This window comes from Panthera leo, chromosome B1 (genome assembly GCF_018350215.1).
Source record: "Panthera leo isolate Ple1 chromosome B1, P.leo_Ple1_pat1.1, whole genome shotgun sequence".
Lineage (NCBI taxonomy): Eukaryota > Metazoa > Chordata > Mammalia > Carnivora > Felidae > Panthera > Panthera leo.
In genome coordinates this window covers 143,709,046-143,729,090 of record NC_056682.1, presented here as the reverse complement: position 1 = coordinate 143,729,090, position 20,045 = coordinate 143,709,046, and the positions used below count along the sequence as shown (strand labels likewise).

The 20,045-nt window shown below is 35.7% G+C and overlaps 1 protein-coding gene across 4 annotated transcripts in view; it reads left to right on the top strand.

Moving 5' to 3' along the window:
- Positions 1 to 20,045, top strand: part of USO1 (USO1 vesicle transport factor) — a 97,044-nt gene that overhangs the window by 62,324 nt on the left and 14,675 nt on the right. For 2 of the 4 annotated variants that reach the window (XM_042936180.1, XM_042936177.1), the window contains exons 9-18: positions 1,574 to 1,752; positions 5,629 to 5,769; positions 7,660 to 7,748; positions 8,145 to 8,299; positions 8,703 to 8,914; positions 10,453 to 10,473; positions 16,685 to 16,795; positions 17,140 to 17,258; positions 17,623 to 17,804; positions 18,084 to 18,205. In XM_042936180.1, coding sequence (XP_042792114.1) covers positions 1,574 to 1,752; positions 5,629 to 5,769; positions 7,660 to 7,748; positions 8,145 to 8,299; positions 8,703 to 8,914; positions 10,453 to 10,473; positions 16,685 to 16,795; positions 17,140 to 17,258; positions 17,623 to 17,804; positions 18,084 to 18,205 — 1,331 coding nt within the window. The remainder of the gene's footprint in view (positions 1 to 1,573; positions 1,753 to 5,628; positions 5,770 to 7,659; positions 7,749 to 8,144; positions 8,300 to 8,702; positions 8,915 to 10,452; positions 10,474 to 16,684; positions 16,796 to 17,139; positions 17,259 to 17,622; positions 17,805 to 18,083; positions 18,206 to 20,045) is intronic. The other 2 variants (XM_042936178.1, XM_042936179.1) reach the window with 2 other exon arrangements.

Here is a 20,045-nt window from a genome sequence, read left to right as displayed (position 1 = left end):
GGCCTCAAACCCATGAACTGTGAGATCATGACCTAAGTCAAAATTAAGAGTCAGACAGACGCCCAGCCGACTCAGCCACCCAGGCATCCCTAAAGTTTTATTTAATCTCTACACTCATTGTAGGGCTCAAACTCAAACAACCCCAACTGAGATCAAGGGTCATGTGCTCTTCTCACTGAGCCAGCCAGGTGCCCCAAAAATAAAGTCTATTTAAAAAAGAAACTGGGGCTCCTGGGTGGCTCAGTCAGTTAAGCATCCGACTTCAGCTCGGGTCATGATCTCGCGGTTTGTGAGTTCAAGCCCCACATTGGGCTCTGTGCTGACAGCTCAGAGCCTGGAGTCTGCTTCGGATTCTGTGTCTCCCTCTCTCTCTGCCCTTCCCCTGCTCATGCTCTGTCTCTCTCTGTCTCAAAAATAAAACATTAAAAAAATTTAAAAAACTGATTTTTATAAACACAGACCTCAACTACTAGGAGTAAATGTGTGAGTGTACCTTGCAGAGGAACTTACTAGCTGTGAACATCTAACATTAGTCATATTCTTTTTTTTTGTTTGTTTTAATGTTTATCTTTATTTTTGAGACAGAGACAGAGCATGAGTGGGGGAGAGGCAGAGAGAGAGGGAGACACGGAATCGGAAGCAGGCTCCAGGCTCTGAGCTATCAGTACAGAGCCCAACGCAGGGCTCGAACTCGTCAACTGCGACATCATGACCTGAGCTGAAGTCAGATGCTCAACCGACTGAGCCACCCAGGCACCCCAACATTAGTCATTCTGAACAGAGGAGACAGATCCTTGGTTAGACTAACACATGATAGAGATCAGTTGATGAGCTTTAAGCCGTGATGATAGTATATGCTGTAGTGTGGATGGAACTACCCTATAGAATAGTATGTTGTAAGCAAAGATAGAAGTAAATGGAGAAGAGGAACCAGGAAAGATAGGAAGCGTGAGGAGTGGCCAGAGATCTGTAAGGAAAATCATGAGAGAGTAGTTATTAGAAACCAAGGGAAGAGGAAGTTTCAAGGAAGAGACTCAAGACAACAATGTCCAGTGCTTCTTAGTGACTAAATAAGATATGATTTATTCATTCAACAAATATTTAATAGTGAGCTGATATGTATAGACCTGATATCTTGTTTCTGTCTCTGGTGAGGATATAGAGTAGGTCACTGTATCCTAGTAGGACATTCACATTCCTGTCTTTATGAATTATAATCTAGTAGAGAAGACAGATACTACATAATAATAAAAGGAGCAGTTTCTTGTGAAAGCATGTGGCTGGTGATGCCAACCTAGTCATCAGGTCTTGATATTTAATCTGGGATCTGAAGAAAAAATCTGAGTTATTGAGGTGAGGGGTAGTTGAACAGAGAGGTCAAGAGATCACTGGAAACCTAAGAAAGAGCACGCAGATTGTGGCCTGTGACCATCAGGAGTCAGAACAGGCTTTTTGCCTTGCTGTACTGAAGAAATGCTGAGTTTGAAGTTTTGTCTTATTTAAGTGTTTGGGGAGTGAATTTTCCTTCAGGTTTTATCAGCCTTAACACTTCCATTTTACATTCTTTTCTCAGGCATAGTAGTGGAAGATTGTCTGATTTTGCTCCAAAACTTGTTAAAAAACAACAATTCCAATCAAAATTTTTTTAAAGAAGGCTCATATATTCAACGTATGAAACCTTGGTTTGATGTTGGCGATGAAAATTCTGGCTGGTCTGCACAGAAAGTGACTAATCTGCACGTAATGCTACAGGTACACTATAGTTAGACATAAATGTGACAAGAATTTTGACAACATTCCTTTCAAAGAAAAGAAAATTGCTTGTATTTGATAAATCTAGGATATTGAGTTGGTTTCAGATGGGCCTAAAAGAAAACCTTTTAATATGAAGATTTGCAGTTATGCTCAGAGATAGAGATCCACTGCCATTAACTGCTCCCTCCAACCCCCAGTACATATGCCCATGACTCAACTTCAATAATTATTAACATGTGGCAATTTTGTTTCATCTTTTATTCCCTTCTCTTGCCCTGCTGGATTATTTGTGTTTTATTTTATTTTATTATTTTATTTTATTTATTTTTAAGGTTTATTTATTTTGAGAGAGAGAGAGAGAGTGAGCAGGGGAGGGTGGGGCGGGGGGAAGAGAGAGAATCCCAAGTAGTCTGTGCTACAGAGCCTGACTCAGGGCTCGAACTCAGGAACCGTGAAGTCCTGACCTGAGCCAAATCCAAGAGTCAGATGCCTAACTGATTGAGCCACTCAGGCACCCTGCCCTGCTGGATTATTTTAAAGCAAATCCAAACGTATAGTTTCCTGATGGGTTTTGCACCCAGAGAATAATAGGTTAGATTGTTGATTTGAATTTTTTAAATCTACTTTCTTCAGTTAAGGTTCTAATGTAAATTTTAATGTACGGAATACTGCGTTCAGCAAATAAATTCACTCAGTAGACATTTACTGAGAGCTAGGCAGTGACTGCTAGGAAATGAATGATAATGTCCCTGCCTCCAAAGATTAATAATCTGTTGTAAGTCTGATATAAGTTAAAATGACAAGTCACCTGCAATTTTATTTTAGCTTACTGTTGATGAATGGTAAAAGTGAAGACAATAGGATCCCAAATGATTTCTGCATCAGAGAAAATATGAAGTTCTTTGAAGTATTTTACTTACTTATTCCTTTTATTATTCCCTCTCCAAACCCTTAAGTTTATATACTAGCTTCCCAGCTTACTGGCTCTCTGGTGATTCTTGTGGGTCTTTGAATATCTCTGAATTGTTCCTGCGTCTCTGAAATTGTTTTCCTCAAAACTAGATGGATAGTTTCTCTAGTAATTAGAGTCTGAATATCGTTGCATGCCCTGGGAGTTGCCTGTGTAGGGTTAATTGGTAATTAAGGTGACCAGATGCCCCATTTTGCCAGGCTAATAATCGTTTTGTAATTACGAACAGTGTCCTCTTTCACTTCTAAAGTGTCCCAATTTAGATAATAAATTATAGTTACCTTATATAGAATATGCCTCAAACCTGTCAGGAAAATATTTTACAGGAGAACATGGGTAGAATATTTCTATTTTATACTCCCCACTTCATCCTTTCTACTTTCACATGTCAATATTACACATTTCAAGACTTAGTTTTTCAACATGTTTTTTGCACCTTAGAAATAGCATTCCAAGTATAAGCTTGATATTTTGCCCAACACCACTTTCTTTTTTTTTTTTTTTTTAATTTTTTTTTTCAACGTTTTTTATTTATTTTTTTGGGACAGAGAGAGACAGACCATGAACGGGGGAGGGGCAGAGAGAGAGGGAGACACAGAATCGGAAACAGGCTCCAGGCTCCGAGCCATCAGCCCAGAGCCTGACGCGGGGCTCGAACTCACGGACCGCAAGATCGTGACCTGGCTGAAGTCGGACGCTTAACCGACTGCGCCACCCAGGCGCCCCCAACACCACTTTCTTAATAAAAGAAATTCCTGTAGAAAAATACCTTTCAAAACATGATTAGACAGAGCGAAGGGATCTGGTGATGTGCAAAAGCTTATATATATCCTACCAAGCAGGGAAAATTTAAACTGCTAGAGGAGTCCACTCATGTTTTATGGCTTAGAGTACTAAGCAAAGAATCATTTTTGAAGAAAGCCGCTGTTTAAAAAGTACTACTTTACCAAAAGAAAAAAAAAATTAGACTAGGGTGCTGCATATAAACAAAAAAATACATTATTTTTACATATGTAGTAAATTGGTTAAGTTTTTTTTACTTTTAAAAAGTAAATAAAATCTTAAAGAATGTAAACTTCAAAATAAACTGAATTTAATTCACTTTAATATATTCTCCATCTCAAAGATTGAGTAGTTAATGCATTCATGACTTCGCAGGCCACAGGTTATCTTCTGCTTTTCAGCCTATTACTGTGCTGTTTCCTTATAGCTTTATTTAGGGTTGCTTGTATTTCCAGTTCTCTGTTATGCACCAAATGAAAATGCATCAAAAATGAGGATAAACAGTCCTATTTGGACAGATAACTTCCTAACTGGAATTATTCATCATTGTGTTGAAATCATGATTGATTTTAAAAATTCTATAAATTGAAATCGATGTGTTTGAGGGTATTCATTCAAATTTTACAGATTAAATTTTGGGGAAGCATCTTTTTGAAAAGTTTTTTAGTCCTAAAACACTTTAATTTTTCTTGGAATGATAGTGTTATGACTAGTTCTGCCTCCTATTCCTATAGGAATATACCCTTATATATCATTTTTTGGACAGATACTGCCAGCAGTTCCCAGAAAGCTCATTACCTTATGAGAGAATCCTTTTCATTGTTGGGTAATTCTAGCTCTTAAAAACTTCATATAATGAGTCAAAATCTGCCTTCTACAAACTTCCCCCTGTTTTGCTCTCAGGGAAAATATAAGTCCATTCCTTACGGTATTTTACGTATTTGAATGTTGTTACTAAGTCTTCCCTTATGTTGTTATCCTTATAATAAATATTCCCTCTTTCTTCAATCACCTTTTCCTATTTCTCTGTCATCTAGAAGATTGATAATTACTTTTTCTTTATTTACCTCATCAATAAAGATACCCAACTGCTATTAGATGATACTAAGGAATTATTGTTGATTTTGTTAGCTACAGTAATGGCATGATGATCATGTTTTTTAAAATTCTTTTTAGTTAGAGGCATATGTAGAAATATTTATGGGAGAAGTGACAAATAGCTTGGTATTGCTTTAAATATATATATATATATATATATATATATATGTTTCAATTAGGGATAAGAGGAGAATAAAACAAAAACCAAAACAAAAAGCCATGGAGGTCTAACCAGAAAGGTCTAAAGATTTGAGCCATTATGTAATTCTAAAGCTTCTCTCTAGTGACATCAATGTATTAATCAACCCTCTTAATAAAAATATTATAAAATCCCATTTGATCTTAATATACAAGGTTTTGTACACACATAGACTGGTAAGTCTAGTTGTAAAATACAAGCTATATGTGAAATTATTTTGAAGACGTAACTGCTGAACATTTGTTTGGGATGACATTTTTTATGTTTCTCAGACTTCATGTTCAAGTTCAGACTAATCACAGAACCATAAAGGTTTCATTAGCATTAACAATCAATGAGGCCAGCCCCTTGCCTAACGCATAAATCTTCTACCATGTCTTCAGGGGTTAGTTTTGGTCTCTCTTTAAGTATCTCCAGTTTAGGGGGACTTTATTTCACCCCAAGCCATTCTATTTTCAGACCTTCTCCATAATTAGGTAGTTCATCTTTACTTTGGTAAGAAATATACCACCCTGTTACTTATTCATTCATTTATTGACTATACACTATGTTATAAATACTGGGCCTTTTCTTTGGAATACAAAAATGACTGAGGCAGTTTCTACTCTGGGAGTTCACAATCACCTGAAGGAGACAAACTGGCGTAATGTGCTATGTACTATAACAGAACTATTGCCATGAGAGCGTGAAGGAAAGAGCATCTAGATCTGGCTGAATAGGTGAGGGGAATCCTTTATATAGACGTTCTTGTTCATACAGATAATTTGCCTCAAGACTTTTCACATCTTTAAAAGACCACTTTTGCTTTCTCTTTCTTTCACAGCTGGTTCGTGTGCTGGTATCTCCCACCAACCCTCCGGGTGCTACCAGTAGCTGCCAGAAAGCTATGTTCCAGTGTGGCTTACTGCAGCAACTTTGCACTATCCTAATGGCCACTGGAGTGCCTGCTGATATCCTGACTGAGGTAAACCAAATGGAGGCAGAGGCTACTCTTGCGGAAGTTGAAATCAGGAATCCTAAGAAGAATTAGATGTCAGCTGAAGGCAAAACAGTAATAGTTAACCATTTTTATATGTTAAATTCCTTATTGATCCTACTAAAATATAATTTGCATAATGATGACAGTATTAATTCCAAAAGGTGTACTCATCCCTCAAGTTTAATAATATATAAATACTGTTCAAGCTTACAGGACTTTCATTAATTTTATTGTATTCAACAGGAGTGCACAGTATGATTTAAGTTTTTAATGTTGAGAACAGTATGACTTAGTCAAATAAGACTTGAGACTTAAGTAGTCTTACAGAGTCCTAGAACAGTAAATTCTTTTTCCCTGATGTTTGGCGTTTCTTGTTTCCTACCTATTAAGAAAAAGAGGTTAGTTTGAAGAAAAGAAAGGTTTAGTTTATTTAAACTTTCATAAAATCTTTCTCAAATTAACACATGCACATTAAAAGAATAGGTAATAATAAAAGTTTTGTAACAAAAGCAGCTAGCTATCTGCAGCCTCACTCCTCCCTTGCCTTAAGTCTTGCTTCCCCTCTGCATAACCCTCTCACTTTACTTCCTCCTGTCACCCCAGTAATTTGCATTTAAATCAGTAATCAGGGTTTATAATTTAATGACTGTACAAATACTGTTCCCTGCCAAGCCAAAGCCCTGTATCATTTTTAAATATCTCTCTTTCCTAAGTTGTAATAGTATTCTCTTTTCATCTTACTGTTTTTCTGTGTATCTGCATATTAATACTATCAATATGATTAACATGCCATTTCCCATCCCAGACATTTTTTTCCTAGACATTTTTTCTTCTTTTCTAGAAGCCCCTTCCATCCTCCTGCTCCAATATAGGCTGGTCTACTTCTGTGCACATCTCTAGCCCCAGGACTTTCACCATCCTCCTAGGATCTCCCTTTACTCCTCTCTGGAGTTAAATCCCTTAGTTACCAGGATTCCATGTCTTTACTCCCCACGTTTTGACTCATTATCTTAGTTTACTTCACTTCCTAAAAAAAGTAAATGGCAAGAGAACTTGTTTTTATCTTTTACATGTCATTCCTTTATTTTCAGAGTTACTCTAATGTTTGGCTAGGTATAGATTCAGGGTTAGAAATCATAACACTCAACTTTCTGAACATTATTTCAGAGCTGCTGTTAAGAAATCTGAAGCCATTTTTAATCTTAATCCTTTTCATGTAACTTTTTTCTCTAGAAACTTTTGGGATCTTCTCTTCCTTTCTGGTTTCCTGAAATATACTGATAATGTGCAGTACTACAGACTTTCTTTTTTTTTTAACCCTCCCCAATTATTGTTGACACCCACTGGACCCTTTCAAGCTGTAGACCTGTGTCCTTCAGTCCTGAGAATGTTTTTTATCTTTCTTGATAATTATTTTTATGTTCTATTTCTGCAACTCCACTAATAGATTTGTTAGACTTTCTGTGTATCTAGTTTGCCTTTTTATTCTATTTTCTTGGAGGTATTTTCAACTTCATCCTTAAATTGAAGTTTTAATTTTGTTATATTTTAAATGTGTTTGCTGATTTTAGTTTGAAGCACCCTTGTTTTGTAGAAATAGATTCTGTATTTTAGAGGATACTATTGATTTTAATTTTTTGAGACTTTTAAATCCTTATGGTCAAGTGTTATTTGTAATTAGAGCCCTATGCTTAATGTTTTAAAGCGTTATTTTGAAAAAGTGTTAACAGGATTATAATGCTGTCACTCCTATTTTTTGGTATCTGAATTTTAGCATTTAAAAGCAAACCACAGAAGGATATAACATTTTGTTTTGAAAACAGGTTTTCTTCCTTGACTTACTCTCTCTCAATTTTTATTTTTCCCCCTAAATAGACCATTAATACTGTGTCAGAAGTTATTCGAGGCTACCAAGTAAACCAAGACTACTTTGCTTCTGTAAATGCACCTTCAAACCCACCAAGGTAGGAAAAGGGAAATACTGCTATTTCTCTGAGGAAGTCAGAATTTACTTTGGGTTTTTAGTATATCTCATGTACACATCTTTTAAGAAGTTCACCCGTATGTTTGAAACTAGAAATTATCTGACAAGATAAACATGTTGGTGTTTTAAAAGAGTCTGTGGTCCTTGGAGCTTCGGTATTTGGGCTCAGCTATCACCCTCGCACTTCTCCGTGCCTTACGCAGACCCGATCGCTTGCTTGTCCGAGCGGCAGTTGTCTGTCCTGTGCAATGGAGGTGGAATACTTACCTCGCTGGTGTTCTGCTTATGGTGTTTCAGTCAGCAGAAGCGACTAGTTACTGATCTGTGTCCTTGGGTTGCAATTTTTCTTTTGCTCTTTTCTTTCTGAATGCAACAGACCGGCAATCGTGGTACTTCTCATGTCCATGGTTAATGAAAGGCAGCCGTTTGTATTGCGCTGTGCCGTTCTCTACTGTTTCCAATGTTTCTTATATAAAAACCAAAAAGGACAAGGAGAAATTGTGTCAACGCTTCTACCTTCCACTATTGATGGTAAATAATTTAGTTCTAATTTCTGTTCTGAGAAGTACATAGTCTTTCCAGCTTTTAATGATAAGTTATATTGTAAATGATAAAAGACCCTGGATGTAGTGGAATATTTAAAATATGGCATTTCCTTGGATTTGCTTTAGAAATGCAGTTTTTAATTACGACAGTAATTTTCTGGAATATTATCTCATCGATTTGATGCCTGAAATGTAATTATTTCTTTGTTCTGCTACTCTTCTTCCAGGGTCATTTTGTCATCTTTCATTTTTGTCTTGAAAAGCAGACTTTTAAAAATGTAACTTAATACCCCTAATTAACAGATTTTAAAATCGTATTTCATACTATTTTTGTGTGTGTGTAAAACAACAATTAATTTTTTATCATCATCTGCCTGCCATCTTTGTAGCAACAGGTAATTCAGTCTCAGCTGGTCAGTTATTATGCGGAGGTTTATTTTCTACTGATTCACTTTCAAACTGGTGTGCTGCTGTGGCCCTTGCCCATGCTTTGCAAGAAAATGCTACCCAGAAAGAACAGTTGCTCAGGGTTCAACTTGCTACAAGTATCGGCAACCCTCCAGTTTCTTTATTGCAACAGTGCACCAACATCCTTTCACAGGTAACGTGGCTGGCGAGTGGAACTGCTCTAAGGGGGAAAAAATCTCAGCTATACGTTTTTGTGTCAGTGATACAAAGATTTAAGGGTATCCTTCGTAGATGCAGATGAAAAAGGAAAGAGGCATGGACTTACCTGCTCATTAACTCATTGTAACCTGAAACAGGGTGTGGAGAGAAAGAAATACATACTCTTACAAGAATGGTTTTGCCAAATAGTAAGATCTGCTTCATGAAACACATCTTCTGGACAGAAAGGTGTTTTGTTTCTCTTTCTGTTTCCTTTTTCTATCATCCAGTGTTCTTGCATGTCCTTTTCTCTTTCTGCTCAGTAGCCGAATTTGGGTCTGTTTATGAGAGAGAATAGAATAAAGTGGTTCATAGCTATGTACCTCCCTCTTTCTCTTCCCAGACCAGTTGATTTTCCTTTCAGAAAACAATACCAGTCCATCGCTTACTAAACATTGTACTCCTTGATGTTTGAGAGCTCTCCAACCCTCAAAACCCCAAGGCATATAATTTATCTAGTAATACAGACAAAAATGGAACTGTTTGCATTCCTCTAGACACCTAATGAGAACAACAAAGCTTCACTGAAGTGTGGATGATAAGGTCTTTACGAAGGTCACTTACAGTTGGATGATTTGTCCACATGGACTTCTGTTGCTGTTGAACAGTTCAGGTTCACTGTTTAGCAAAACTATAGTCATTAACATTCAGAGTCACTTAGAGTAAAAATATACTTAAGTCTAAAATTGTGCTGTCCCCTAGAATTTTCCTCTCTCCCTCCCGGTGATAATGTGTTGTGTCCTTCTTAATTTTTAATTTTGACACACTCATTGAATTGTTTTATTGTGAGCTTTTAAAGAGACATCAATGCCATCATCCATAGGAAGTTATAAATTACGGTTAAAAATTAACTAGTGAAAAGGGGATCAGACATTCTCTTTATTGTTTAAAATCTGTTTATTTAAATTGAAAGCTTGTTGCATCTTTATCATTTATTTCTTAGTGATTTGAAAAAACTACCCCTAAATATTCATATCCATGTGTGTTTAATACTTCTCATTCTCATGTTGCTGTTTGTTGAAAATAGCTTTTCTTAAGCCAAACAGCAGTTAACGGACCACCACCACCAGAGACTTCGCTCTAACATTGTAGTCACAATTAATGCATTATGAGAAATTCTCAAGATAGTGGTGTCTTCCCCCTCACAGCACAGTGCTGTAAAATGATCCTTTCTCCTCCAAAATGCATATTAATAATATGCATAATATTATGTTACATAATAAAATACATAATAAAATATGTTACATAATATATATGTTACATAATAAATATTACATAATAAAATATTAGAACTATCCTGTTACAATAAAATATTAGATAATTACATAATGTTACATAATAAAATATTAGAACTATCCTGTCCCAAATTATTGGTGTGGGTTTGTAGAGAGACCATCTGTGAGGGATTTTTCTGGATTTAAATTTTTCTACAGCAGTAATATTTATAAATAATTTTTAATGTGTAATTTACAGGGTGATAAGATCGACAGACGGGTATGTATCGCTTGTTTAAGCTTAGGCATTTCCCTCTTACAGCAAGGCTTTCCTTTGTCTTGGGTTTTGCTGATGGTTTTTTTAACTGCTTGTTTGAAGTTACATTCTACTCACACTTTCATGTGTCAGCAAGTTTATCTCTATCATAAGTGGCTCTCCAATTTTTCTCCATGGGGCATTTTCTCCATGTAGTGGTGTTACTAAGAGCTGTGGGAATGAAAGTCTGAAGCTGTACCTGTGCTTCCTCCGGGTATGCTTGCACTTTCTGGAATAGCTTGGTTTGGGTTTTTTTGGTTGGTTTTGTGTGTCTCCTCACCTAAGCTTGCTTCTCTATCCCCCCTGAAACTATTTCAAAGCTAGTAAAATTTAGGGTTAAGAAGTTTGTCTTTAGTCAGTATATGAAAGAATGTGATGACTTTTTTATTACTTAGATTATTGAAAATGTACAATAGTAAGTATAATTTTGTAATTTGAAAAATTTTTAAATTGGATATTGTGGGTTATTCTGGATATAACCCATATGGTACAATTACCATTGGGGGTTAGTTTTTGATGTGTGTGGGGAGTGTGATTTGTATTGGTTTTGATTTTTTTTTGTGCAGTCTTTGGCAAAAAGGGAGTGTACCTTAATATTTACGTTCATATGTTCAATTGTGCAGTATTGCTAGTAATAACTGAGGTGCTGTTAGGAGTTATATCTTTGTGTATGAGTATGATATGACACATGTTAATAACACAGATATATTCAGCAGTTTTAGCTTCCAGAATTTTTGATACTAGATATTTTAAAAGTATACATGTCAGTCATTTAAAAAGGAGTTTTTGGAGGCACCTGAGAGTAATGCATTACCGCACTAATTTTATACACAGTAAAATTCACAGACTTTAAATGTTCGATTTGATGATTTTTGATGGGTTAATATACTTCTGTAATCACCACCCAAATACAAGATATAAAACATATTTGTAATCTCAGAAAGTTCCATCGTGCCCCTTTCTTATTAAATCTCTATTGCCAGAGGCCACTGCTTGAAAGTGAGTCTAATCATAACACTCTAGAACCTCATTTCAGTACTTGGAAGAGTAGAAATTTAAAATGTTAGCTTGTCATATTTCTATACACAGTGTAAAATACTACACTTGAAATCCACAAAGTAGGAACAAGAGGAACTATTTAGATAGAAAATAATAAGGAAAACATAATAGTCTATCTTAAAGGTAATTCAGCTTCATTTATTTTGTTTGTGGTTCCACTGCAGCCTGTAAAATCTGTGATTTCTAGTAACTAAACCCTCAGAATGCTCTGAAATTACAATTTCAGCATCCATTTGTTTCTCCACATCTCAGTGGTTCATATGCTCTGGAGTGCTAAAGAGATACTTACTTTTTCTTGACTTGAACCTATAAACAATCATAAACACACATAAACATATAAACAAAATGAAGAGTTCTATGAAACTATTCTATGAAGTGGAGTGTGGACTTTTTTTTTTTCTTTTTTTTTTTTTTTTTTTTTTTTTTTAGCTATTCTTGGTGTTTTATCTTCTAAAGAATCCATCAGAAGATCAGAGTGCAATGACATAGAATGTTTTGATAGCCTTTAAGGTCTAATCTCTAATTTTATTTTTTGGATGATAGAGCAGCTTCATCAGGATTTTGTTGGGTTGATCTTACTAACATTTTGTGATTGTACGCTGGACAAACACTATAGCATTTTTACACTCATTAATTGTTGAGTTTCTTTTCATTTTGGAAAGTTTAGAAAAATAAAAAAGTAGAAAGTGGGACTTCTACCCAAAAGTAACTATTGGTTAAATTTCAGTCTTTTTTCTTCTATACTATTTACTTACATAGGGGTGATCATACATTAGATTCCATTGAGTATGCTGCCTCTTTCCTTACAGATATCTTCCATGTTCTTAAACACTAAATAAATATAACTTTATATGGTTGCATAATATTTCACCAAATAAATATACCATTGGTTAGTTAACCATCTCCTTATTTTTGTATACTTAATTATCTTCCATTTTCTTTATTATAAATCATGGTTTGATGAACATCATAATAATACAGTCTGCACAAAAAAAGTATTATTACACAGTCCTCACTGTGCATGTTTCCAATATTCATAGGTTTCTATTAACCTAGCAAAAAAGTAAGGACCACCTGTATTTCATTGAGGTTTAAAAAAAAGTTTATCCTAGCAATTTTACTGTTTTTTCCTTTTCCTAGTTCAAACTTTGTTGTGCCATCTACTTTATTTAAAAAAATTTTTTAAAAATCTTTATTTTTGAGAGAGAGAGAATATGAGCAGGGGAGGGGCAGAGAGAGAGAGAGGGAGACATAGAATCCTAAGCAGGCTCCAGGCTCCGAGCTGGTAGCACAGAGCCCAACATGGGGCTTGAACCCACGAACCGTGAGATCATGACCTGAGCCACAGTCAGACGCTCAACTGACTGAGCCACCCAGGCGCCCCTGTGCCATCTATTTTAAATTTGGTGCATTATTCTACTTTTAATACAGTAGTAGGTAGCATAGAATTGTATAACTAGAAGGGATGGTTCATAGTTTACAGCACTCATGAAACACTTATTATTATGTACCATGTGCTGTTCTAAGTTCTTAATGTGTATTAACCCATTTAATCCACTCCACAACTCTATGAAATGGGTATTAATTATTACTGCTATTGAAGGATAGTGATAAAGTTTCAGGATGTTGAGTTTTAGAACCAAGATACAAATCCTGGTATTCAGAGCCTATCCTTTTAACTTCTGTGTTTGAGATTATTTAGTCCAAAGGCCTTGGTTCACTAAATGAGGAAATTGGGGTCCACATAGCATGTTGAACTTCCACAAGGTAGGACAATAGAAGATTTGATTCTTCTAATTCTCAACCAAATGTTTTCACTGACACCACACTGCCACTATTAGAATTAAATTTAGTCCTTTAAAAGTGTGTGTGTGTGTGTATGTGTGTGTGTACACACACTTTAAAATACATATATACGTATATACATGATTTAGAAATCAAATGTTATAAAAAGTATACAATAAGAAGTCATGGCCTCACCCCTGTCCTGGGTCCCTGCCTCTTATTTCTTCTGGTGTCTTTAGGTGTTTTTTATGCATATTCACTGTTCTGTTCCTTGTTTTTTCCCTACCTAATCCCATTTTGAACCACTAGCAAAGTGCAAAATAAGATTGCAGTGAGCTATATTCCCCACAGCCTCACCAACAGTGTATTAACAGATTTGTATTTTTGCCAGTCGGTTGAGAGGTGAAAAATATTATCTTAGTGAGTTTTAATTTGCATTTCTGATTATAAAAGGTTGAATAGCTTTCTGTATATTTATACACCACTTAAAGTTTTCCCATGAATTCTCATTTTTTATATTTCATATCATCTGCCCATTTTTGTATTGGGTTAAATAATTTCTAATTTTATAGGAACTCATTTTTTATTAAGGAATTCAACCCTTATCTGTGATAAGTTACAAATACATTTTTCCTGGTCTTTTGACTTGGTGTTTTGTTTTGGATTTTTTTCTAAATTTTTTTTTAATGTTTGTTTATTTTTGAGACAGAGGGAGACAGAGCATGACTGGGGGAGGGGCAGAGAGAGAGGGAGACACAGAATCCAAAGCAGGCTCCAGGCTCTGAGCTGTCAGCACAGAGCCCGATGCAGGGCTCAAACCCACGAACCGTGAGATCATGACCTGAGCCGAAGTCAGACGCTTAACTGACTGAGCCACCCAGGCGCCCCTGTTTTGGATTTTTTTAATGAGACCTTTATCACTTCTACATTTTATATCATACTTTTTAGAAAGGCCTTCCCCACTTCAAGATTTTAACAGACTTACCCATATTTTCATCTCACAGTTTCTGGTTTCATTTTTTGCATTTAAATTTTTGTTCCATTTTTCTTGATGAACAGTATGAGTTATAGATCCTTTGATCTTTTTTTTAGATAGCTGCCTAGTTGTCCCAACATTTTGTAAGTCCTCCTGTATCCCACTAATGCTTATATGCTATCTTTTTCATAAACTAATTCCCAATTGTAGATGGATCATCTCCGGACTTTTCATTCTGTCTATCCTTTGATTCCTGTCTGTTTATGACCTAGTATCTCCTTGTTGCTCTTTTTCATTTTTTTTTTTTTTTTTTAATTTACAGGGTCTCTAGTCATTCTTGCTTGTTTATTTCTCCATATGAACTTGAGAACCAGATTTTTTTAGTTCTGTGGAGAGAAAAACCTTCTGGTATTTTTGTTTGGATTACATTAATGTAATAAATTTTATTTAAAAAATAATTTTTTTTTCAACGTTTTTGATTTATTTTTGGGACAGAGAGAGACAGAGCATGAACGGGGGAGGGGCAGAGAGAGAGGGAGACACAGAATCGGAAACAGGCTCCAGGCTCCGAGCCATCAGCCCAGAGCCTGATGCGGGGCTCGAACTCACGGACCGCGAGATCGTGACCTGGCTGAAGTCAGACGCTTAACCGACTGCGCCACCCAGGCGCCCCATAATGTAATAAATTTTAAATAGCGTTAGTGTCTTTATGATCTTGGGTTTTTCTGTCTAAAGACATGGTGTCTTTCTATTGATTTGGATCTACTTTTGTGCTCTTTTGAAGTGCTTTTAAATTTTCCTCCTTTAGGTTTTGTAGTTTTGGTTAGGCTCATTCCTGAATATCTTCTTTTGTTGCCATAGTTTAAGTGGGATGTTCCATCTGATTCTAACTAGTTTTATTTAACTTTGCTGTTCTTATGCTTCAGTTAGACCCCAAAAGGTATATACGTTTAGAAGAGCCACATTTGAATCTAGTTCCATTTTTGCTTATTCATATATGAGCCAGTGATTTGATAGGATGCCCTTATATATACAACGTAGGTATATTTGGTACGTGCAAATGGTATTCCAAATAATAATAAATCTTTTATATATACTTAGGGGCAGTCAATGAAGTATTTTCATTTATTTACTTGAGTAATTAAAGTTCTCTGTGGCACATAGTCGATTGAGATTAACTATATTTTTTAACTTTTAAATTTACTTGGGTAACATGAAGATACATCATGAGCATGGTAATGACATAGAGCAAGGAAAGCATAAGAATAATGCATCATGTAAAAGCCAGATTCATGCTAATTAATGCTTCTTTGGTGGCAAATCACTTTGAAGAAGTCTATTTTGAATTTGTTTAATTAAATATTAAATATACTTGAAAATAGATTATAAAAAGGCCAGGGTACTGACATCAAGGTTCATGAAATTGGAATAGTCTGAATGGTTTTTCAAAACATAATGATGGTTACTTTAAATCCATTCTTTGCCTAGCTTTGAATAATTGTATTTTGGATATTTTCTGAGACTATCTCAAAGTAATGCATTACTGTGCTAATTTCCACTTGTTTCAAACAAGTTTTGTTTTCTTAAACAAAAATATAGGTTATATAATGTAATATGGGCAGTGGCAACATTAGAAGCTAAGAGACTGTCCCACATAGGAGATACAAATGTGTTGCATAAAAATCTAGGAAACTGTAATTTTGATGGATGTGCTAGTTTTCAATATTGTCTAACTGTAGTTGGCAGCAGTATAATTAGTGGTTTGGGGCAGTTAGCTAATTTAAATAAATCTTTTTCTTCTTCGTTATGTTTGTGATTCTCATTATTTGGCATGTTGTCAGTGAGTTTGCAACATGGTTTATTATTCTAATGGAATTTGACTAAATAATTCAGGAGATGATTTCTTTTTATTTTTCCTAATATTTTTGAAGAAGGTAGAAATTGTCCTCTCATCAGAAACTTGTTTCTAAAATTCTAATTGGAACATCATAAATTTGCCTGGCAAGTTTATGTTATTATAAAGTGTTTCAGACTGATAAATTTTTTCAAACATTCACATCATGCATCTTCCTTAGCAGATCAGGTTTTTCCACTGATAGTATTTTGGATAACCTGGTATATGTTTATGAACCTGAATCAATTCTAATTTCTGCCTTCTGTTCATTTTGGGAAATATGACCCATAAAGGACAAAAGAATGAATTCTCTTGTTCAGGTGTTTTTTTTTTTTATGTCTAAATTCTTAATACATCTTTTATAAGATGTTAAAGATCTTTTAATGCAAGTGGAGGGGGTCTTAGGGCAACATTAAGTTTAAAAGAAGTAAATGAGATTTCTGCCAACTTGTCTATTGCAGGGAAGCAAAATACAGACAAGAGTTGGGTTACTAATGTTGCTTTGTACCTGGTTAAGCAACTGCCCCATTGCTGTAACGCATTTTCTTCACAATTCAGCCAATGTTCCATTTGTATCCTTTATATTTTAGTAAGATACATGTAAGTATGCTTATTTCTTCCTCTGCATTAGAGGTAGCTCTGTGTTCTAAATATTTGAATTCTCTTCAGCTGTGTTGCAGCTTTTCAAACTGTTATGGTGGTAATGATGCTTGCTTATGCTGTGTATCTGTGTGTCTGTGTGTGTGTGTGTGTGTGTGTGTGTGTGTGTGTGTGTACCATTGTTTGTTTTATGCTTGCCTAGACTATACATAGAATTTTTGTAGAAATTCTTACATGAAATGTATGTCAAATTCAAACTGTAAAATAAAATACGCTAGATATTATGAACCATTAGTTTCCTTAACAAAAATTTCAGCTTACGGGACAAATTGCAGAAAATCTTGGTGAGGAAGAGCAGTTGGTACAAGGCTTATGTGCCCTTCTGTTGGGCATTTCGATTTACTTCAATGATAACTCACTTGAGAGCTACATGAAGTAAGTGGGGGGAAGATGCTAGGGGAAAATGACTGCTAATGCATCAAGTGATAATGATACATTTTTTTCTGCCAAAACATAATGTAGACCAAGCTTTTGTGTTTTGTTATGACTTTTTAAAAAATGTTTATTTATTTATTTATTTTGAGAGAGAGAGAGAGAGTGTGTGTGTGTGTGTGTGTGTGCACAGGTGTGCAAGGGAGAGGCAGAGAGAGAATCCTGAGCCACATGGGGCTCAGTCTCATAAACCGTGAGATCATGACCTGAGCTGAAATCAAGAGTCGGATGCTATACTGACTGAGCCACTCAGGCGCCCCTTGTTATGACTTTTTTTAAAAGCATCTCAATGTCCTTGTCTCTGTAGAGAGAAACTAAAACAACTAATAGAGAAGAGGATTGGCAAAGAAAACTTCATAGAGAAACTAGGATTTATTAGCAAACATGAGTTGTATTCCAGAGCATCTCAGAAACCGCAGCCAAACTTCCCCAGTCCAGAATACATGATATTTGATCATGAGTTTACGAAGCTGGTAAAAGAACTTGAAGGTAAGACAAAGTTTATATTGATTTTCATTAGAAAGTGCCTATGATTATTTTGTATACGTATATTCTGGACACATGTAGATTACATGGTAAGCCTAAAAGTAGGGGCTTCCTCCTAGCTCTTGGTCTATAGTTCATTGAAGGACTTTTGGCATTCAGTAAGATTGGAAAGACTATATCTTCTCTGTCATGCATTTAGGCCATATGTTTTTACTGATTAAGTCTTAATAAAATAACATTTTAAATTTTTAAAATATTTTTTTAATAAGCTTTCTTTTATAGGTGTGATAACTAAGGCTATTTATAAGTCCAGTGAAGAGGATAAAAAAGAAGAAGAAGTGAAGAAAACATTAGAACAGCATGACAGTATTGTGACTCACTACAAAAACATGATTCGAGAGCAAGTATGTATTGACAGATTGTAAACACTTTCTAGGGCACTGATACTTTTCTACTTTGAGGAAGAGTTTTTCCTGGCATTTCATATACAAGAAGATACAGAAAGTAGAGCTCATTATTTTCCTAAATAATCTAGAACTACCTGAGTATTCAACAAATTGAGAGCTCATGTTAAGATTGTGCAGGATGTTGTGGATGAAGGCATAAATCAGGCACGTTCCCCTGTCACAGTCTCATGGGGAGAGAGAACTATAAATAGGTTTTTGTGACATACATAACGTATTAAGTCTAGTGATACAGATAATTGAAGGTATGTGGCAGCACTGAGAGGCACCTCATTTAGCTAGGTGAGAGCAGGGCCTTGGAGAAAACAGAACATGAGTCCTAAAAGCATAACTAGGAATAAGCTGGGCAAAAGGAGAAATAGGGGAGAGGGGCAGGACGTGTTATTATATGTACTTGGGACACTTAGTGGCTGCACCAAGTAGAAACTTGAAAGGCAAAGTTGGAGAGAGGGAGGTGGTATGGCAGGCATTGGGGAGGATATTGGGGCATTGATGGTGCCAGTGATGATAATGGCTGCTGTTTTTTGTTTATTGTGTTTTGGGTGCTCACAAAGCACATTTTAAACACTGTTTTGCTTAATTTTCATGTCGTCCCTACAACATAATTAATACCTTCATATAAAAATCAATGAGGAATCTAACACTTACAGAATTTAAACTTCTCCAGAGTCACTCAGTGATTGGTGGAACAGAATTCAAAAACATGTGTGTTACTGGGACCCTAAAACTCATGCTATGTAGTGTAGAGGGGGCAGATCTGAGAAATGTGGTGACCAAAGCAGATGAAACTGGCAGGACCTGGTACTGACTGGATGTATGTGTAGGGAGCATAAAGGGTCGGATACAATCCTTAGAGCTCTGCCTTTCACATCTGAATAGATGATGCTGAGAATAGCAGAAGGAGTTGATTGAGAGTGGAGAGTGATGATGAAAGTCAAAACTGCGTTCTCAGAATCATCAGCTGACATTTTCTCTTCAGAACACCAGAGAATTCCACTCTTGCATTATCTTGAGCACCTTAAACTTTCTATTACATTTCTTCAGAGTGTATTTCTTGTTTCTTTCTCTCATTTAATTCCTCATCATGGTATATACCTTGATTGGAATCCTAAACAGTGCTGCAGTATTACCTGGAAGATGACAGTACTGATGTTATTAAAATGCCAGTGTCATTTAGAAACAATATACTGGTGACAGTCCAGTGAAGCAGGTTGTGCCCTCTGCCCTGCACTGCCCTCCACCCCCTGCTGATTGTACACAGTTTGAGGCCCGTGTGGCAAGTGCAAGCTTGGGTAGAGCCCTCTAAACGAGAACCGCTGTGTGTTCTTCCCCACAGTCTATATTGTTGAGATTGGAATTCTGAGAAAGAATAAAAATATAGTGGTATATTTAGCACTCAGTCTGAGCTTTTCAGTTTATAAGCAATCAGTAAATTAGAATCTTCTTTGGATGATTCAAACTTAAATCATTAACCCACCCATGGTTATTAGGGTTTCTCATCTATATTTTAGTACAAATATGGAGTCACTTCCAGATGGTAAGATGTAATATCTTTAGAGCAATGGAAAATAAATACTTGGAATGTGATGTTACAGCCTACACTTGGGGCTGATAAATATGGTTAATTTGGAAGAAGAAAAGAGTGATTTGACACAATTACTATAATGACTGTGCTTTAGAAATGTTAATTTTAAATATTCTCATCATTTAAAATGCCATTTGACAATTAGGCAATAAGCATTAAGAGCTATAAAATATTTATATAAACTGAATGACATTT